The 12,800-nt window shown below is 44.5% G+C and overlaps 1 protein-coding gene across 2 annotated transcripts in view; it reads right to left on the reverse strand.

Moving 5' to 3' along the window:
* Nucleotides 1-12,800, reverse strand: part of LOC139406830 (serine/threonine-protein kinase Nek7) — a 150,332-nt gene that overhangs the window by 17,741 nt on the left and 119,791 nt on the right. For both annotated transcript variants that reach the window (XM_071149900.1, XM_071149901.1), the window contains exon 8: nt 7,121-7,215. In XM_071149900.1, the coding sequence (XP_071006001.1) occupies nt 7,121-7,215 (95 nt within the window). The remainder of the gene's footprint in view (nt 1-7,120; nt 7,216-12,800) is intronic.

The following is a 12,800-nucleotide window of genomic DNA, read 5'->3' on the forward strand; positions in this document are numbered from 1 at the left end:
TAATATAACAATAGCGAGGCTATATACAGGGGGTACCGGTACAGAGTCAAGGCAAGGTGCCGGGGCACCGGTTAGTCGAGGTAATTGAGGTAATATGTACATGTAGGTAGAGTTATTAAAGTGACTATGCATAGATAATAACAGAGAGTAGCAGCAGCGTAAAGGAGGAGGGGGGGCAATGCAAATAGTCTGGGTAGCCATTTGATTAGATGTTTAGGAGTCTTATGGCTTGATGTTAGAAGCTGTTTAGAAGCCTCTTGGACCTAGACTTGGCGCTCCGGTACAGCTTGCCATGCGATAGCAGAGAGAACAGTCACGACTAGGGTGGCTGGAGTCTTTGACACTTTTAAGGGCCTTCCTCTGACCTAACCCGCCTGGTACAGAGGTCCTGGATGGCAGGAAGCTTGGCCCCAGTGATGTACTGGGCCATTCGCACTACCCTCTGTAATGACGCAACCTGCTCTTGATGATGCACCTGTAGAAACCTTTGAGGATCTGAGGACCCATGCCAAATCTTTTCAGTCTCCTGAGGGGGAGGCGCAGTTAGTTTGTTGGTGATGTGGACACTAAGGAACTTGAAGCTCTCAACCTGCTCCACTACAGCCCAGTCGATGACAATGGGGGCGTGCTCGGTCCTCTTTTTCCTGTAGTCCACAATCATCTCCTTTGTCTTGATCACGCTGAGTTAAGTTAGCCTTTAATTAACTAGGCAAGTCAGTTAAGAACAAATTCATATTTACAATGACGGCCTACTGGGGAACAGTGGGTTAACTGCCTTGCTGGGTAGAACGACAGATTTTTACCTTGTCAGCTCGGGGTTTCGATACAGCAACCTTTTGGTTAATGGCCCAATGCTCTAACCACTAGGCTACCTGCCGTCCCAATGGAGAGGGGAGAGGTTGTTGTCCTTGCACCACATGGTCAGGACTCTGACCTCCTCCCTATAAGCTGTCTTGTCGTTGTCGGTGATCAGGCCTACAACTCGTGTCATCAGCAAATTTCATGACGGTGTTGGAGTCGTGCCTGGCTGTGCAGTCATGAGTGAGCTGGGAGTACAGTAGGGGACTGAGCACGCACCTCTGAGGGGCCCTCGTGTTGAGGATCAGAGTAGGCGGATGTGTTGTTACCTACCCTTACCACCTGGGGGCGGCCCGTCAGGAAGTCCAGAATCCAGTTGCAGAGGGATGTGTTTAGTCCCAGGGTCCTTAGCTTTGTGATGAGCTTGGGGACAGTCCAGAATCCAGTTGCAGAGGGATGTGTTTAGTCCCAGGGTCCTTAGCTTTGTGATGAGCTTGGGGGCAGTATGGTGTTGAATGCTGAGCTATAGTCAATGAATAGCATTCTCACATAGGTGTTCCTTTTGTCCAGGTGGAAAAGGGCAGTGTGGAGTACAATAATGATTGCATCATCTGTGGAACTGTTAGGGGGTTAAGCAAATTGGAGTGGGTCGAGGGTTTCTGGGATAATGGTGTTGATGTGAGCCATGTCCAGCAATTCAAAGCACTTGGCTACAGACATGAGTGCTATGGGTCGGTAGTCATTTAGGCAGGTTACCTTAGTGTTCTTGGGCATAGGGACAATGGTGGTCTGCTTGAAACATGTTGGTAATACAGACTCAGACAGGGAGAAATTGAAAATGTCAGTGAAGACAGTTGGTTAGCGCATGCTTGGAGTACATGTCCAGGTAATCCGTCTGGCCCTGCGGCCTTTTGAATGTTGACCTGTTTAAAGGTCTTACTCACATCGGCTGCGGAGAGCGTGATCACACAGTCATCCGGAACATCTGATGCTCTCATGCATATAGTTACTTGCCTTAAAGCGAGCATAGAAGTAATTTAGCTCGTCTGGTAGGCTCGTGTCACTGGGCAGCTCTCGGCTGTGCTTCCCTTTGTAGTCTGTAATAGTTTGGAAGCCCTCCCACACCCGACAAGCGTCGTTGCCGGTGTAGTACGATTTGATCTTAGTCCTGTATTGACACTTTGCCTGTTTGATGGTTCATCGGAGGGCATAGTGGGATTTCTTATAAACTTCCAGGTTAGAATCCCGCTCCTTGAAAGTGACTGATGTAGTGTACTCCTCAATGCCATCGGAAGAATCCCAGAACATATTCCAGTCTGTGCTAGCAAAACAGTCCTGTAGCTTAGTATCTGCTTCATCTGACCAGTTTTTTATTGACTGTGTCACGGTTTCTTCCTGCTTTAATCTCTGTTCTGATGTCTGTTCTGATGTCTGTTCTGAACGTCTCTTCGTAGCAGCAACATTATGTACAAAATAAGTTATAAACAATGAGAAAAATATATATATAATTAGCACGGTTGGTTAAGAGTAGAGGTCGACCGATTTATCGGAATGGCAAATTAATTATGGCCGATTTCATAACAATCCGAAATCGGTATTTTTGGTAGATTATTTTTAACACTTTTTTTTTACACCTTTATTTAATCTTTATTTAACGAGGCAAGTCAGTTAAGAACAAATTCTTATTTTCAATGACAGCCTAGGAACAATGGGTTAACTGCCTTAAGGGGCAGAAAGACAGATTTTTACCTTGTCAGCTCTGGGATTCAATCTTGCAACCTTACGGTTAACTAGTCCAACGCTCTAACCACCTGCCTCTCCTTGCACTCGACGAGGAGCCTGCCTGTTACGCGAATGCAGTAGAAGCCAAGGTAGGTTGCTAGCTAGCATTAAACTTGTAAAAAACAATTAATCATAATCACTAGTTAACTACACATGGTTGATGATATTACTAGTTTATCTAGCGTGCCCTGTGTTGCATATAATCGATGAAACGCTGGGGGATGATTTAACAAAAGCGCATTTGCGAAAAAAGCACAATCGTTGGACGACTGTACCTAACCATAAACACCAATGCCTTTCTTAAAATCAATACACAGAAATATATATTTTTTAAACCTGCATATTTAGCTAAAATAAATCCAGGTTAGCAGGCAATATTAACCAGGTGAAATTGTGTCACTTCTCTTGCGTTGTACGTAGAGTCAGGTTATATGCAACAGTTTGGGCAGCCTGGCTCATTGCAAACTAATTTGCCAGAATTTTACGTAATTATGACATAACATTGAAGGTTGTACAATATAACAGGAATATTTAGACTTAGGGATGCCACCCGTGAAATAAAATACAGAACGGTTACGTTTTCACTGAAATAATAAACATTTTGTTTCCGGATTCGACCATATTAATGACCTAAGGCTTGTATTTCTGTGTGTTATGTTATAATCAAGTCTATGATTTGATAGAGCACTCTGACTGAGCGATGATAGGCAGCAGCAGGCTCGTAAGCATTCATTCAAACAGCACTTTCAAGCACAGCGCTGTTTATGACTTCAAGCCTATCAGCCTAATTGCTGGTGTAACCGATGTGAAATGGCTAGCTAGTTAGCGGGGTGCGTGCTAATAGCGTTTCAAACGTCACTCGCTCTGAGACTTGGAGTAGATATTCCCCTAGATATTCCCCACAGCTTTTGTGGAGCGATGGGTAACGCTGCTTCGAGTGTGGCTGTTGTCGATGTGTTCCTGGTTCGAGCCCAGGTAGGGGCGAGGAGAGGGACAGAAGCTATACTGTTACACTGGCAATACTAAAGTGCCTATAAGAACATCCAATAGTCAAAGGTATATGAAATATAAATGGTAGAGAGAGAAATAGTCCTATAAATACTATATTAACTACAACCTAAAACTTGGAATATTGAAGTCTTATGTTAAAAGGAACCTCCAACTTTCATATGTTCTCATGTTCTGAGCAAGGAACACAAACGTTAGCTTTTTTTACATGGCACATATTGCACTTTTACTTTCTTCTCCAACACTTTTGTTTTTGCATTATTTAAACCAAATTGAACATGTTTCAATATTTATTTGAGGCTAAATTGATTTTTAATGATGTATTATATTAAGTTAAAATAAGTGTTCATTCAGTATTGTTGTAATTGTCATTATTACAAATAAATAAATAAAAATGGCTGATTAATCGGTATCAGCTTTTTTTGGTCCTCCAATAATCGGTATCGGCGTTGAAAAATCATAATTGGTGGACCTCTAGTTAAGAGCCCATAAAACGGCCGCCATCCCCTCCGGCGCCATCTTACAATCGGTAGGTCTGGGCCGGGGAGGGGGTGCAGACCGCCATATTGACCTACACGTGACCAAATCAAAATACGAATTTGATTTGTCAAATACTCCGAATACAACAGGTGTTGACCTTAAAGTGAAATACTTACTTTAAAAGTTTTATTGGTCACATACACATGGCTAGCAGATGTTTAAGCTTGTGCTTCTAGTTCCAACAGTGCAGTAATATCTAATAAGTAATCTAACAATTTACCAACAACGACCTAATATACATAAATCTAAAGGGGTGAATGAGAATATGTACATATGGAAGAGCGATTGCCGAGCGGCATAGGCAAGGAGCAATAGATGCAATAAAATACGGTATATACATATGATATGAGTAATGTAAGATATGTAAACATTTTTAAAGTGGCATTATTTAGAGTGGCATTGTTTAAAGTGACTAGAGATCCATTTACTAAAGTGGCCAGTGATTAGGTCTCAATGTAGGCAGCAGCCTCTCCGAGTTAGTGATGGCTGTTTAAGAGTCTGGTGGCCGCCTTATAGAAGCTGTTTTTCAGTCTCTCTGTCCCAGCTTTGATGCACCTGTACTGACCTCGCATTCTGAATGGTATGAACAGGCAGTGGCTCGGGTGGTTGATGTCCTTGATGATATTTTTGGCCTTCCTGTGACATCAGGTGCTGTAGGTGTCATGGAGGTTAGGTAGTTTGCCCCCAGTGATGCGTTGTGCAGACCACACCACCCTCTGGAGAGCCTTGCGGTTGAGGGAGGTGCCGTTGCCGTACCAGGCTGTTGAAGAGCCCGACAGGATGCTCTCGATTATGCACCTGTAAAATTGTCAGGGTTTTGGGTGACAAGCCAAATTTCGTCAGCCTCCTGAGGTTGAAGAGGCGTTGTTGCGCCTTCTTCACCACACTGTCTGTGTGAGTGGACCATTTCAGTTTGTCTGTGATGTGTACGCAGAGGATCTTAAAACTTTCCACCTTCCCCACTGCTGTCCCGTCAATGTGGATAGGGGGGTGCTCCCTCTGCTATTTCCTGAAGTCCACGATCATCTCGTTTGTTTTGTTGACGTTGAGTGAGAGACTGTTTTGCTGACACCACACTCCAAGTGCCCTCACCTCCTCCCTATAAGCTATCTCGTCGTTGTTGGTAATCAAGCCCACTACTGTTGTGTCATCTGCAAACTTGACGATTGAGTTGGAGGCGTGTATGGCCACACAGTCGTCGGTGAACAGGGAGTACAGGAGGGGGGTTGAACACACACCCTTGTGGGACCCAGTGTTGAGGGTGAGCGAAGTGGAGATGTTGTTTCCTACCTTCACCACCTGGAGGCGGCCCGTCAGAAAGTCCAGGACCCAATTGTCCAGGACCCAATTGCACAGGGCGGTGTTGAGACCCAGGGCTTCCAGCTTGATGATGAGCTTGGAGGGTACTATGGTGTTGAATTCTGAGCTCTAGTCAATGAACAGCATTCTTACATAGGTATTCCTCTTGTCCAGATGGGATAGAGCATTGGGCAGTGTGCAGTGTGATGGCGATTGCATCGTCTGTGGACATGTTGGGGCGGTATGCAAACTGAAGTGGGTCTAGGGTGGCCGGTAAGGTGGAAGTGATATGACCCTTGACTAGTCTCTCAAAGCACTTCATGATGACAGAAGTGAGTGCTACAGGGCGGTAGTCATTTAGTTCAGTTATCTATGCCTTCTTGGATACAGGAACAACGGTGGCCATCTTGAAGCATGTGGGGACTTGGATAGGGAGCGATTGAATATGTCCGTAAACACACCAGCCAGCTCGTCTGCGCATGCTCAGAGGACGCAGCTTGGGATGCCGTCTGGGCCAGCAGCCTTGCAAGGGTTAATACGTTTAAATGTTTTACTCACGTTGGCACGGAGAAGGGGCGCAGTTCTTGTTTGTGGGCTGCGACGTTGGCGCAGTATTATCCTCAAAGTGGGCAAAGAAGGTGTTTGGTTTGTCTTCTGTACTCCTCAATGCCATCGGAAGAACCACGGAACATATTCCAGTCTGTGATAGCAAAACAGTCCTGTAGTTTAGCATCTGCTTCATCTGACCACTTTAATTGACCGAATCACTGGTGCTCACTGCTTTAATTTTTGCTTGTAAAACGGAATTAGGAGGATATAATTATGGTCAGATCTGCCAAATGGAGGGCGAGGGAGAGCTTTGTACGCGTCTCTGTGTTTAGAGTAAAAGGTTCTGAGTGCGGTCTTAGTGTCAGCATCGGCCTGTCGTGGCATGTAGACAGCTACGAAAAATACAGATGAAAACTCTCTTGGTAGATGGTGTGGTCTACAGCTTATAATGAGATACTATACATCAGGTGGAGCTCCTAGTCGGCAGTTGGTTAAGGGCCAATAAATTGGCAGCCATCCTCTCCGGCGCCATCATCAATCTCCAACCTGCTGTTGTCGTTTCCCCCCTGGTCACCAAGGGAGACCACCCCGGCAACTAGGCATCGTCCCGTTACCACAATGCCGGAGGTGGGCAAGGTCAGGTGAATAAAATGGGGTGACCTCATCACAAACAAACATGCATGCACATGTGGGCACGCACACACACAATCCTCAATCAAACAGTATAGGAGATGCAGACAGAGAGACAATGGCCAGGTATTGCCTGTATTTCACCCATCTAGAACCCCAAGCATAACACTGAAACATGTATGTTCTCTCGCACGCACGCACACACGTTTGACCCTCAGACATTCAAGAACCTTTACATCCAACACACACACACCTGTAAGACCTGTCCCCCTCGCTCTCCCCCTCTCGTGTGGTCTGTAAGGTGAAAAGGGTTCTGAGAGGGTAATTTTACTAGTCAGTATCAGTGCTCAGCACAACCACCCAGTTGATCTGCACCACATGGACATGTCACTGTGAATTCCCTGCTAGCTTCAAACACACAACAGCTCTCATATCCACCTTTATCCCAGTAATGTGTGTGGGTATGGGTTTCTGTGTACATTATGCCACAGTACAGTATATGTGTATACAATACCTCGTAGAGCAGGCAGCCTAGAGACCAGATGTCAGATTTGAAGTTGTATCCGTTTTCATGTATTCTCTCTGGAGACATGTAGTACGGGGTCCCCACTGGAACAGACAGACAGGGAGAGAGAGAGCGAGACATTAGCCGGTTGCCTCTCCAACCTAGCCATTCCAGCACACCACATATGTCCCAACACACACAACCTCAGAGAGAGAGTGAGAAGGGCAGAAAAAGAGATCCAAGAGATCTCACAAACACACACATGCATGCGAACTGCTAGTCCACTACATCACAGCTCTGGTTCAGCTCTCATTAACATACCTCATCATGATCAGAAACAGGAGTCAAACAGACATTACACTCTGGCTCTGAAACTCAATAATCCCAATGCCATGCTGCCTGGCCCAGCTCCAGACCACACAATCATATAGTACAATCACACAGATCATGTACAGATAGGTGTAGTTACACTGCCGCACCACAGCGGGCACTAGTGAGCCTGATTGGGGGGAAGATAGCTAATAGAAAGAGAGACCAAATACAGGTGGTTGAGCTACAGTACCGATCAAAAGTTTGGACACCTACTCTTATAGTTTTTCTATATTTGTACCATTTTCTACATTGTAGAATAACAGAAAAGACATCAAAACTATGAAATAACACATAGGGAATAATGTAGTAACCAAAAAAAAGTGTTAAACAAATCAAAATATATTCTATATATGAGATTCTTCAAAGGAGCCATCCTTTGCCTTGATGACAACCAGCTTCATGAGGTGGAAAGCATTTCAATTAACAGGTGTGCCTTGTTAAAAGTTTATTTGTGGAATTTCTTTCCTTCCTAATGCTTTTGAGCCACAATTCAATCCCATTCAAAATCCTATTTTCCCTAACCCTAAAACCGAACCTTAACCCTAACCCTAGCTCCTAACCCTAAACATAATTCTAATCCTAAACCTAATTCCAACCTTAACCCTAAACCCCCTACAAATAGCATTTGAACTTGTGGGGACTAACAAACTGTCCCCAGTTGGTCAAATATTTGTTCATTTACTGTTCTTGTGGGGACATCTGGTCCACAAGCATAGTTAAACATGTCCACAAACACACACATTAACATGTTGAGGGGAAATATACCAATGTATAATGTAATTCGTTTTAATAAACCTATTACGGGGAATTCTATAAGAGTTCATGTCTTTCAGTGCAGAATTGAAAGTGAGCACTTTTTATTCGAGTGTGGTTTTTAATTGGGCTGCGAAAATATTTCTTTATCTATAATGAATTGTGACCTATAACTCTAAAAATCATAATTCGCTTCCACCATCAACTACAGAAAGAGGAGGTAAGAGACAGAGAGAGAGAAAAGACAGAGAGAAAAGAGAGAGAAAAGACAGAGAGAGAGAGAAAAGACAAAGAGAGAGAGAGAAAAGACAAAAAGAGAGAGAGAAAAGACAAAAAGCGAGAGAGAAAAGACAAAAAGAGAGAGAGAGAGAGAGAGAAAAGACAAAAAGAGAGAGAGAGAAAAGACAGAAGAGAGAGAGAGAGAAAGAGAGAGAGAAAGAGAGAGAGAAAGAGAGAGAGAAAGAGAGAGAGAAAGGAGAGAGAAAGAGAGAGAGAAAGGAGAGAAGAGAGAGAGAAGAGAGAGAGAGAGAGAAAAGAAAGAGAGAGAGAGAAAAGACAGAAGAGAGAGAGAGAGAAAAGACAAAAAGAGAGAGAGAGAGAGAGAGAGAAAAGACAAAAAGAGAGAGAGAGAAAAGACAGAAGAGAGAGAGAGAGAAAGAGAGAGAGAAAGGAGAGAAGAGAGAGAGAAGAGAGAGAGAGAGAGAAAAGAAAGAGAGAGAGAAAGGAGAGAGAAAGAGAGAGAGAAAGGAGAGAAGAGAGAGAGAAGAGAGAGAGAGAGAGAAAAGAAAGAGAGAGAGAGAGAGAAAAGACAGAAGAGAGAGAGAGAGAAAAGACAAAAAGAGAGAGAGAGAGAGAGAGAAAAGACAAAAAGAGAGAGAGAGAAAAGACAGAAGAGAGAGAGAGAGAAAGAGAGAGAGAAAGGAGAGAAGAGAGAGAGAGAGAGAGAGAGAGAGAAAAGAAAGAGAGAGAGAGAGAGAGAGAAAAGACAGAGAGAGAGAGAGAGAGAGAAAAGACAGAAGAGAGAGAGAGAGAAAAGACAGAGAGAGAGAGAGAGAGAAAGAAAAGACAGACAGAGAGAGAGAGAAAAGACAGAAGAGAGAGAGAGAGAAAAGACAGAGAGAGAGAGAGAGAGAAAGAAAAGACAGACAGAGAGAGAGAGAAAAGACAGAAGAGAGAGAGAGAGAAAAGACAGAGAGAGAGAGAGAGAAAAGACAGAGAGAGAGAGAGAGAAAAGACAGAGAGAGAGAGAGAAAAGACAGAGAGAGAGAGAGAAAAGACAGAGAGAGAGAGAAAAGACAGAGAGAGAGAGAGAGAGAGAGAAAAGACAGAGAGAGAGAGAGAGAAATGACAGAGAGAGAGAGAGAGAGAGAAGACAGAAGAGAGAGAGAGAGAAAATAAAGAGAGAGAGAGAAAAGAGAGAGCGAGAAAAGAGAGAGAAAAGAGAGAGAGAAAAGAGAGAGAGAAAAGAGAGAGAGAGAAAAGACAGAGAGAAGAGAGAGAAAAGACAGAGAGAGAAAAGACAGAAAGAGAGAGAGAGAAAAGACAGAAAGAGAGAGAGAGAAAAGACAGAAAGAGAGAGAGAGAAAAGACAGAAAGAGAGAGAGAGAAAAGACAGACAGAGACAGAAAGAGAGAAAAGACAGACAGAGACAGAAAGAGAGAGAGAAAAGACAGACAGAGACAGAAAGAGAGAGAGAAAAGACAGAGAGACAGAAAGAGAGAGAAAAGACAGACACAGACACACAGACACAGACACACAGACACACATCTGGCTTGTGAGTGCCCAGGTCATCACGTTGGTGGTGCATGCGCACATGAGTTTCTGTGTTTGTGTGTTTCTACAGAGGTCTCCTGGTGCTGTTTGAACAGCGTTCCCCTAACATTCATTACCAGCTGATTAAAGATCATCACCCTCTCTTATGCTAATAGTTGTATTGAGGAGCAGAGCAACAGGGCCTCAGTCAGCATTCATTCATTCCCAATTAAAACACAATCATTTATTCATGCAGATAAACGAGAAGTCATGTTGGGATTGATTTCCATTATTAGAAATCGTTAAGACAACTGAGTGGAATGCTCGAGGAAGAGAAGAGAATATTGTCATGGTAGCAATCTATGGATGGAACCTGGTGATGCGTGGTGTGTGTGTGTGTGTGTGTGTGTGCGCGCTGAGTTGAAAGGGAGCTAGAGCGAGCGAGAAAGCTGACAGACTCTAAGCCTGGCCCTCCATCTAGCCAGCACCTCCCTGCTCTACTGGGGTGGTTTGACTTATTACACCCCACCCCACACAGACACACATGGGCAGATTCACAGACACACACACACACACACACACAAACTTCACCGCCCCCATGCAGAGAGAGACATGGGGAGAGAAGGAAAGAAAGGGGAATAGAGGGAGCGAGAGAATGAGAGATGAAGAGGGCTAGGGGAAGAGAACGGGGGGGAAAGGGAAGGATAGGGGAGAGGGGGTAGGAGGGAGAAAGGGGGCAGGAAAGAAAGTCGATGTAGAAAGATAAAGAATCTCAATTGATTACTCCTGGCGTCCTCTCTCCTCACCTTCTCAAAACCCAATGGAGGAGAAGGTCAGAGGGGCTTCTCGTCCAATGGGTTTCGAGAAGAAGACGAGGAGAGACGACGCGAGGAGTATGCAATTGAGATCTTCCCAAAGAGACGGAGGGGAAGAGGAAAGGAGGGAGGGTGAGAGAGGGAAGGAAGGAGAGAGTGAGAAAATTAGTTGGGGGGAGGAGAGAATGGAGGAGAAAGAGCAAGAGCAGAAAGGAGAGCTTGAGTAAGAGACATGGACAGACAGTGAGGCAGAAAGAAGGAGATGGGGAAAATAAAAATGAGGGAGAAAAAAGGGAGAGGGAAAGATAAAGAAAGAGGCAGCAGGAGACAGGGAGAGAGCAATGGAGAGAAAGGTGAGGGCCGGAGAGGAGAAGAGGCTTTAGGAAATGGATGGATTCTGGGTCTCCATGCCCGTGGGGGAGATTAACCCTTTGTGGAGAAACTAGCCTCTGAACCACTCTGCTCTTCTCCTCCCCTCATCTTCCTCAACGAGGACTTCTCTGAAGCTGTGCGCCAGAGGCGGAAAGATCTTATGCCAGCTATGGAAGATGCCAAAGAGCGTGTGGACATTGCTTACATCCGCTACGACAAGCTCATTGTCCACTCTCCCTCCCAAAAACCTGGGAAGAGTGAGAGAGCCAAGCTTCCGGGTCAGTAGCTTCAGCCCAACATCACACACACACACCAAATGACACTCATAAATACCTGTTTGACTGACTATTAGCCAAACAATGTTTTTATTTTTATGTTGCATATATTTTTTCCTCCATATTATGTCTATCTCTGATAAGCTACCCAAAAAAGGGCTAATAGCAGCCCATATGCCTTAGAAAGGTTCATGAAATCAATAACGTGCTAAGATTGGATATACTGGCCATCTCTGAGACTCACTAACATAATTCCTTTGATGATACAGCAGTAGCAATACAAGGATATAACATCTGCAGAAAAGACAGGAATGCCTATGGGGGAGGTGTTGCTGTATACACTGAGTGTACAAAGATTTATGAACACTCGCTCTTTCCATGACATAGGACTTTTAAGCAGTGAGCCAATTGAGACATGGATTGTGTACGTGTGCATTCAAAGAGTGAATGAGCAAGACAAAATCTGTAAGTGCCTTTGAACAGGGTATGGTAGTAGGTGCCAGCCACACCAGTTTGAGTGTGTCAAGAACACTGCTGGATTTTTCACGCTCAACAGTTTCCATTGTGAATCAAGAATGGTCCACCAACCAAAGGACACCCAGCCAAGTTCACACAACTGTGGGAACCATTTATTTAACCAGGTAAGAACATTTGAGGTTAAAAACCTATTTTGCGAGGGTGACCTGGCAAGAAGACCAAACATGGTCCAGCATCCTTGTGGAGGATGCCCCCGTCCAGCATCCTTGTGGAGGATGCCCCCGTCCAGCATCCTTGGAGTCCACGCCCCGACAAATTGAGGCTGTTCTGAGGGCAAAAGGGGTTGCACCTCAATATTAGGAATGTGTTACTAATGTTTTGCACACTCAGTGTAATATTCAGAGCCATATTCCTGTAAAACTTAGAGAGGATCTCATGTCAAATGTTGTTTAATTGTTGTGGTTGGAAGTTCACCTGCCTCATCTAAAGCCTCTTCTTTTGGGGTGCTGCTATAGGCCACCAAGTGTTAGCAGTCAGTATTTGAATAATGTGTGCGCAATGCTTGATAATGCGCGCTGTTAACAGAGAGGTCTATTTTCGGGGTGACCTGAACATTGACTGGTTAACAACTAGCAGTCCTCTCAAGAGGAAGCTTCTAATTGTGACTAATGCCTATAATATGTCCCAGGTTGTAACTCAACGAACTAGAGTGAATACCAATTGTGTTGGGTCTGTGGCGTCCATTGTCACAGGTATTGATCATATCTTCACTAATGCTGCCGAACTTTGCTTCAAGGAAATATATATTACTGTAGTGGCCATAAAATTGTGGCAATAACAAGGAAAGCCAAAACGCCAAATTGTGGGCCTAAA

This window comes from Oncorhynchus clarkii, chromosome 4 (assembly GCF_045791955.1).
Source record: "Oncorhynchus clarkii lewisi isolate Uvic-CL-2024 chromosome 4, UVic_Ocla_1.0, whole genome shotgun sequence".
Classification (NCBI taxonomy): Eukaryota; Metazoa; Chordata; class Actinopteri; order Salmoniformes; family Salmonidae; genus Oncorhynchus; species Oncorhynchus clarkii.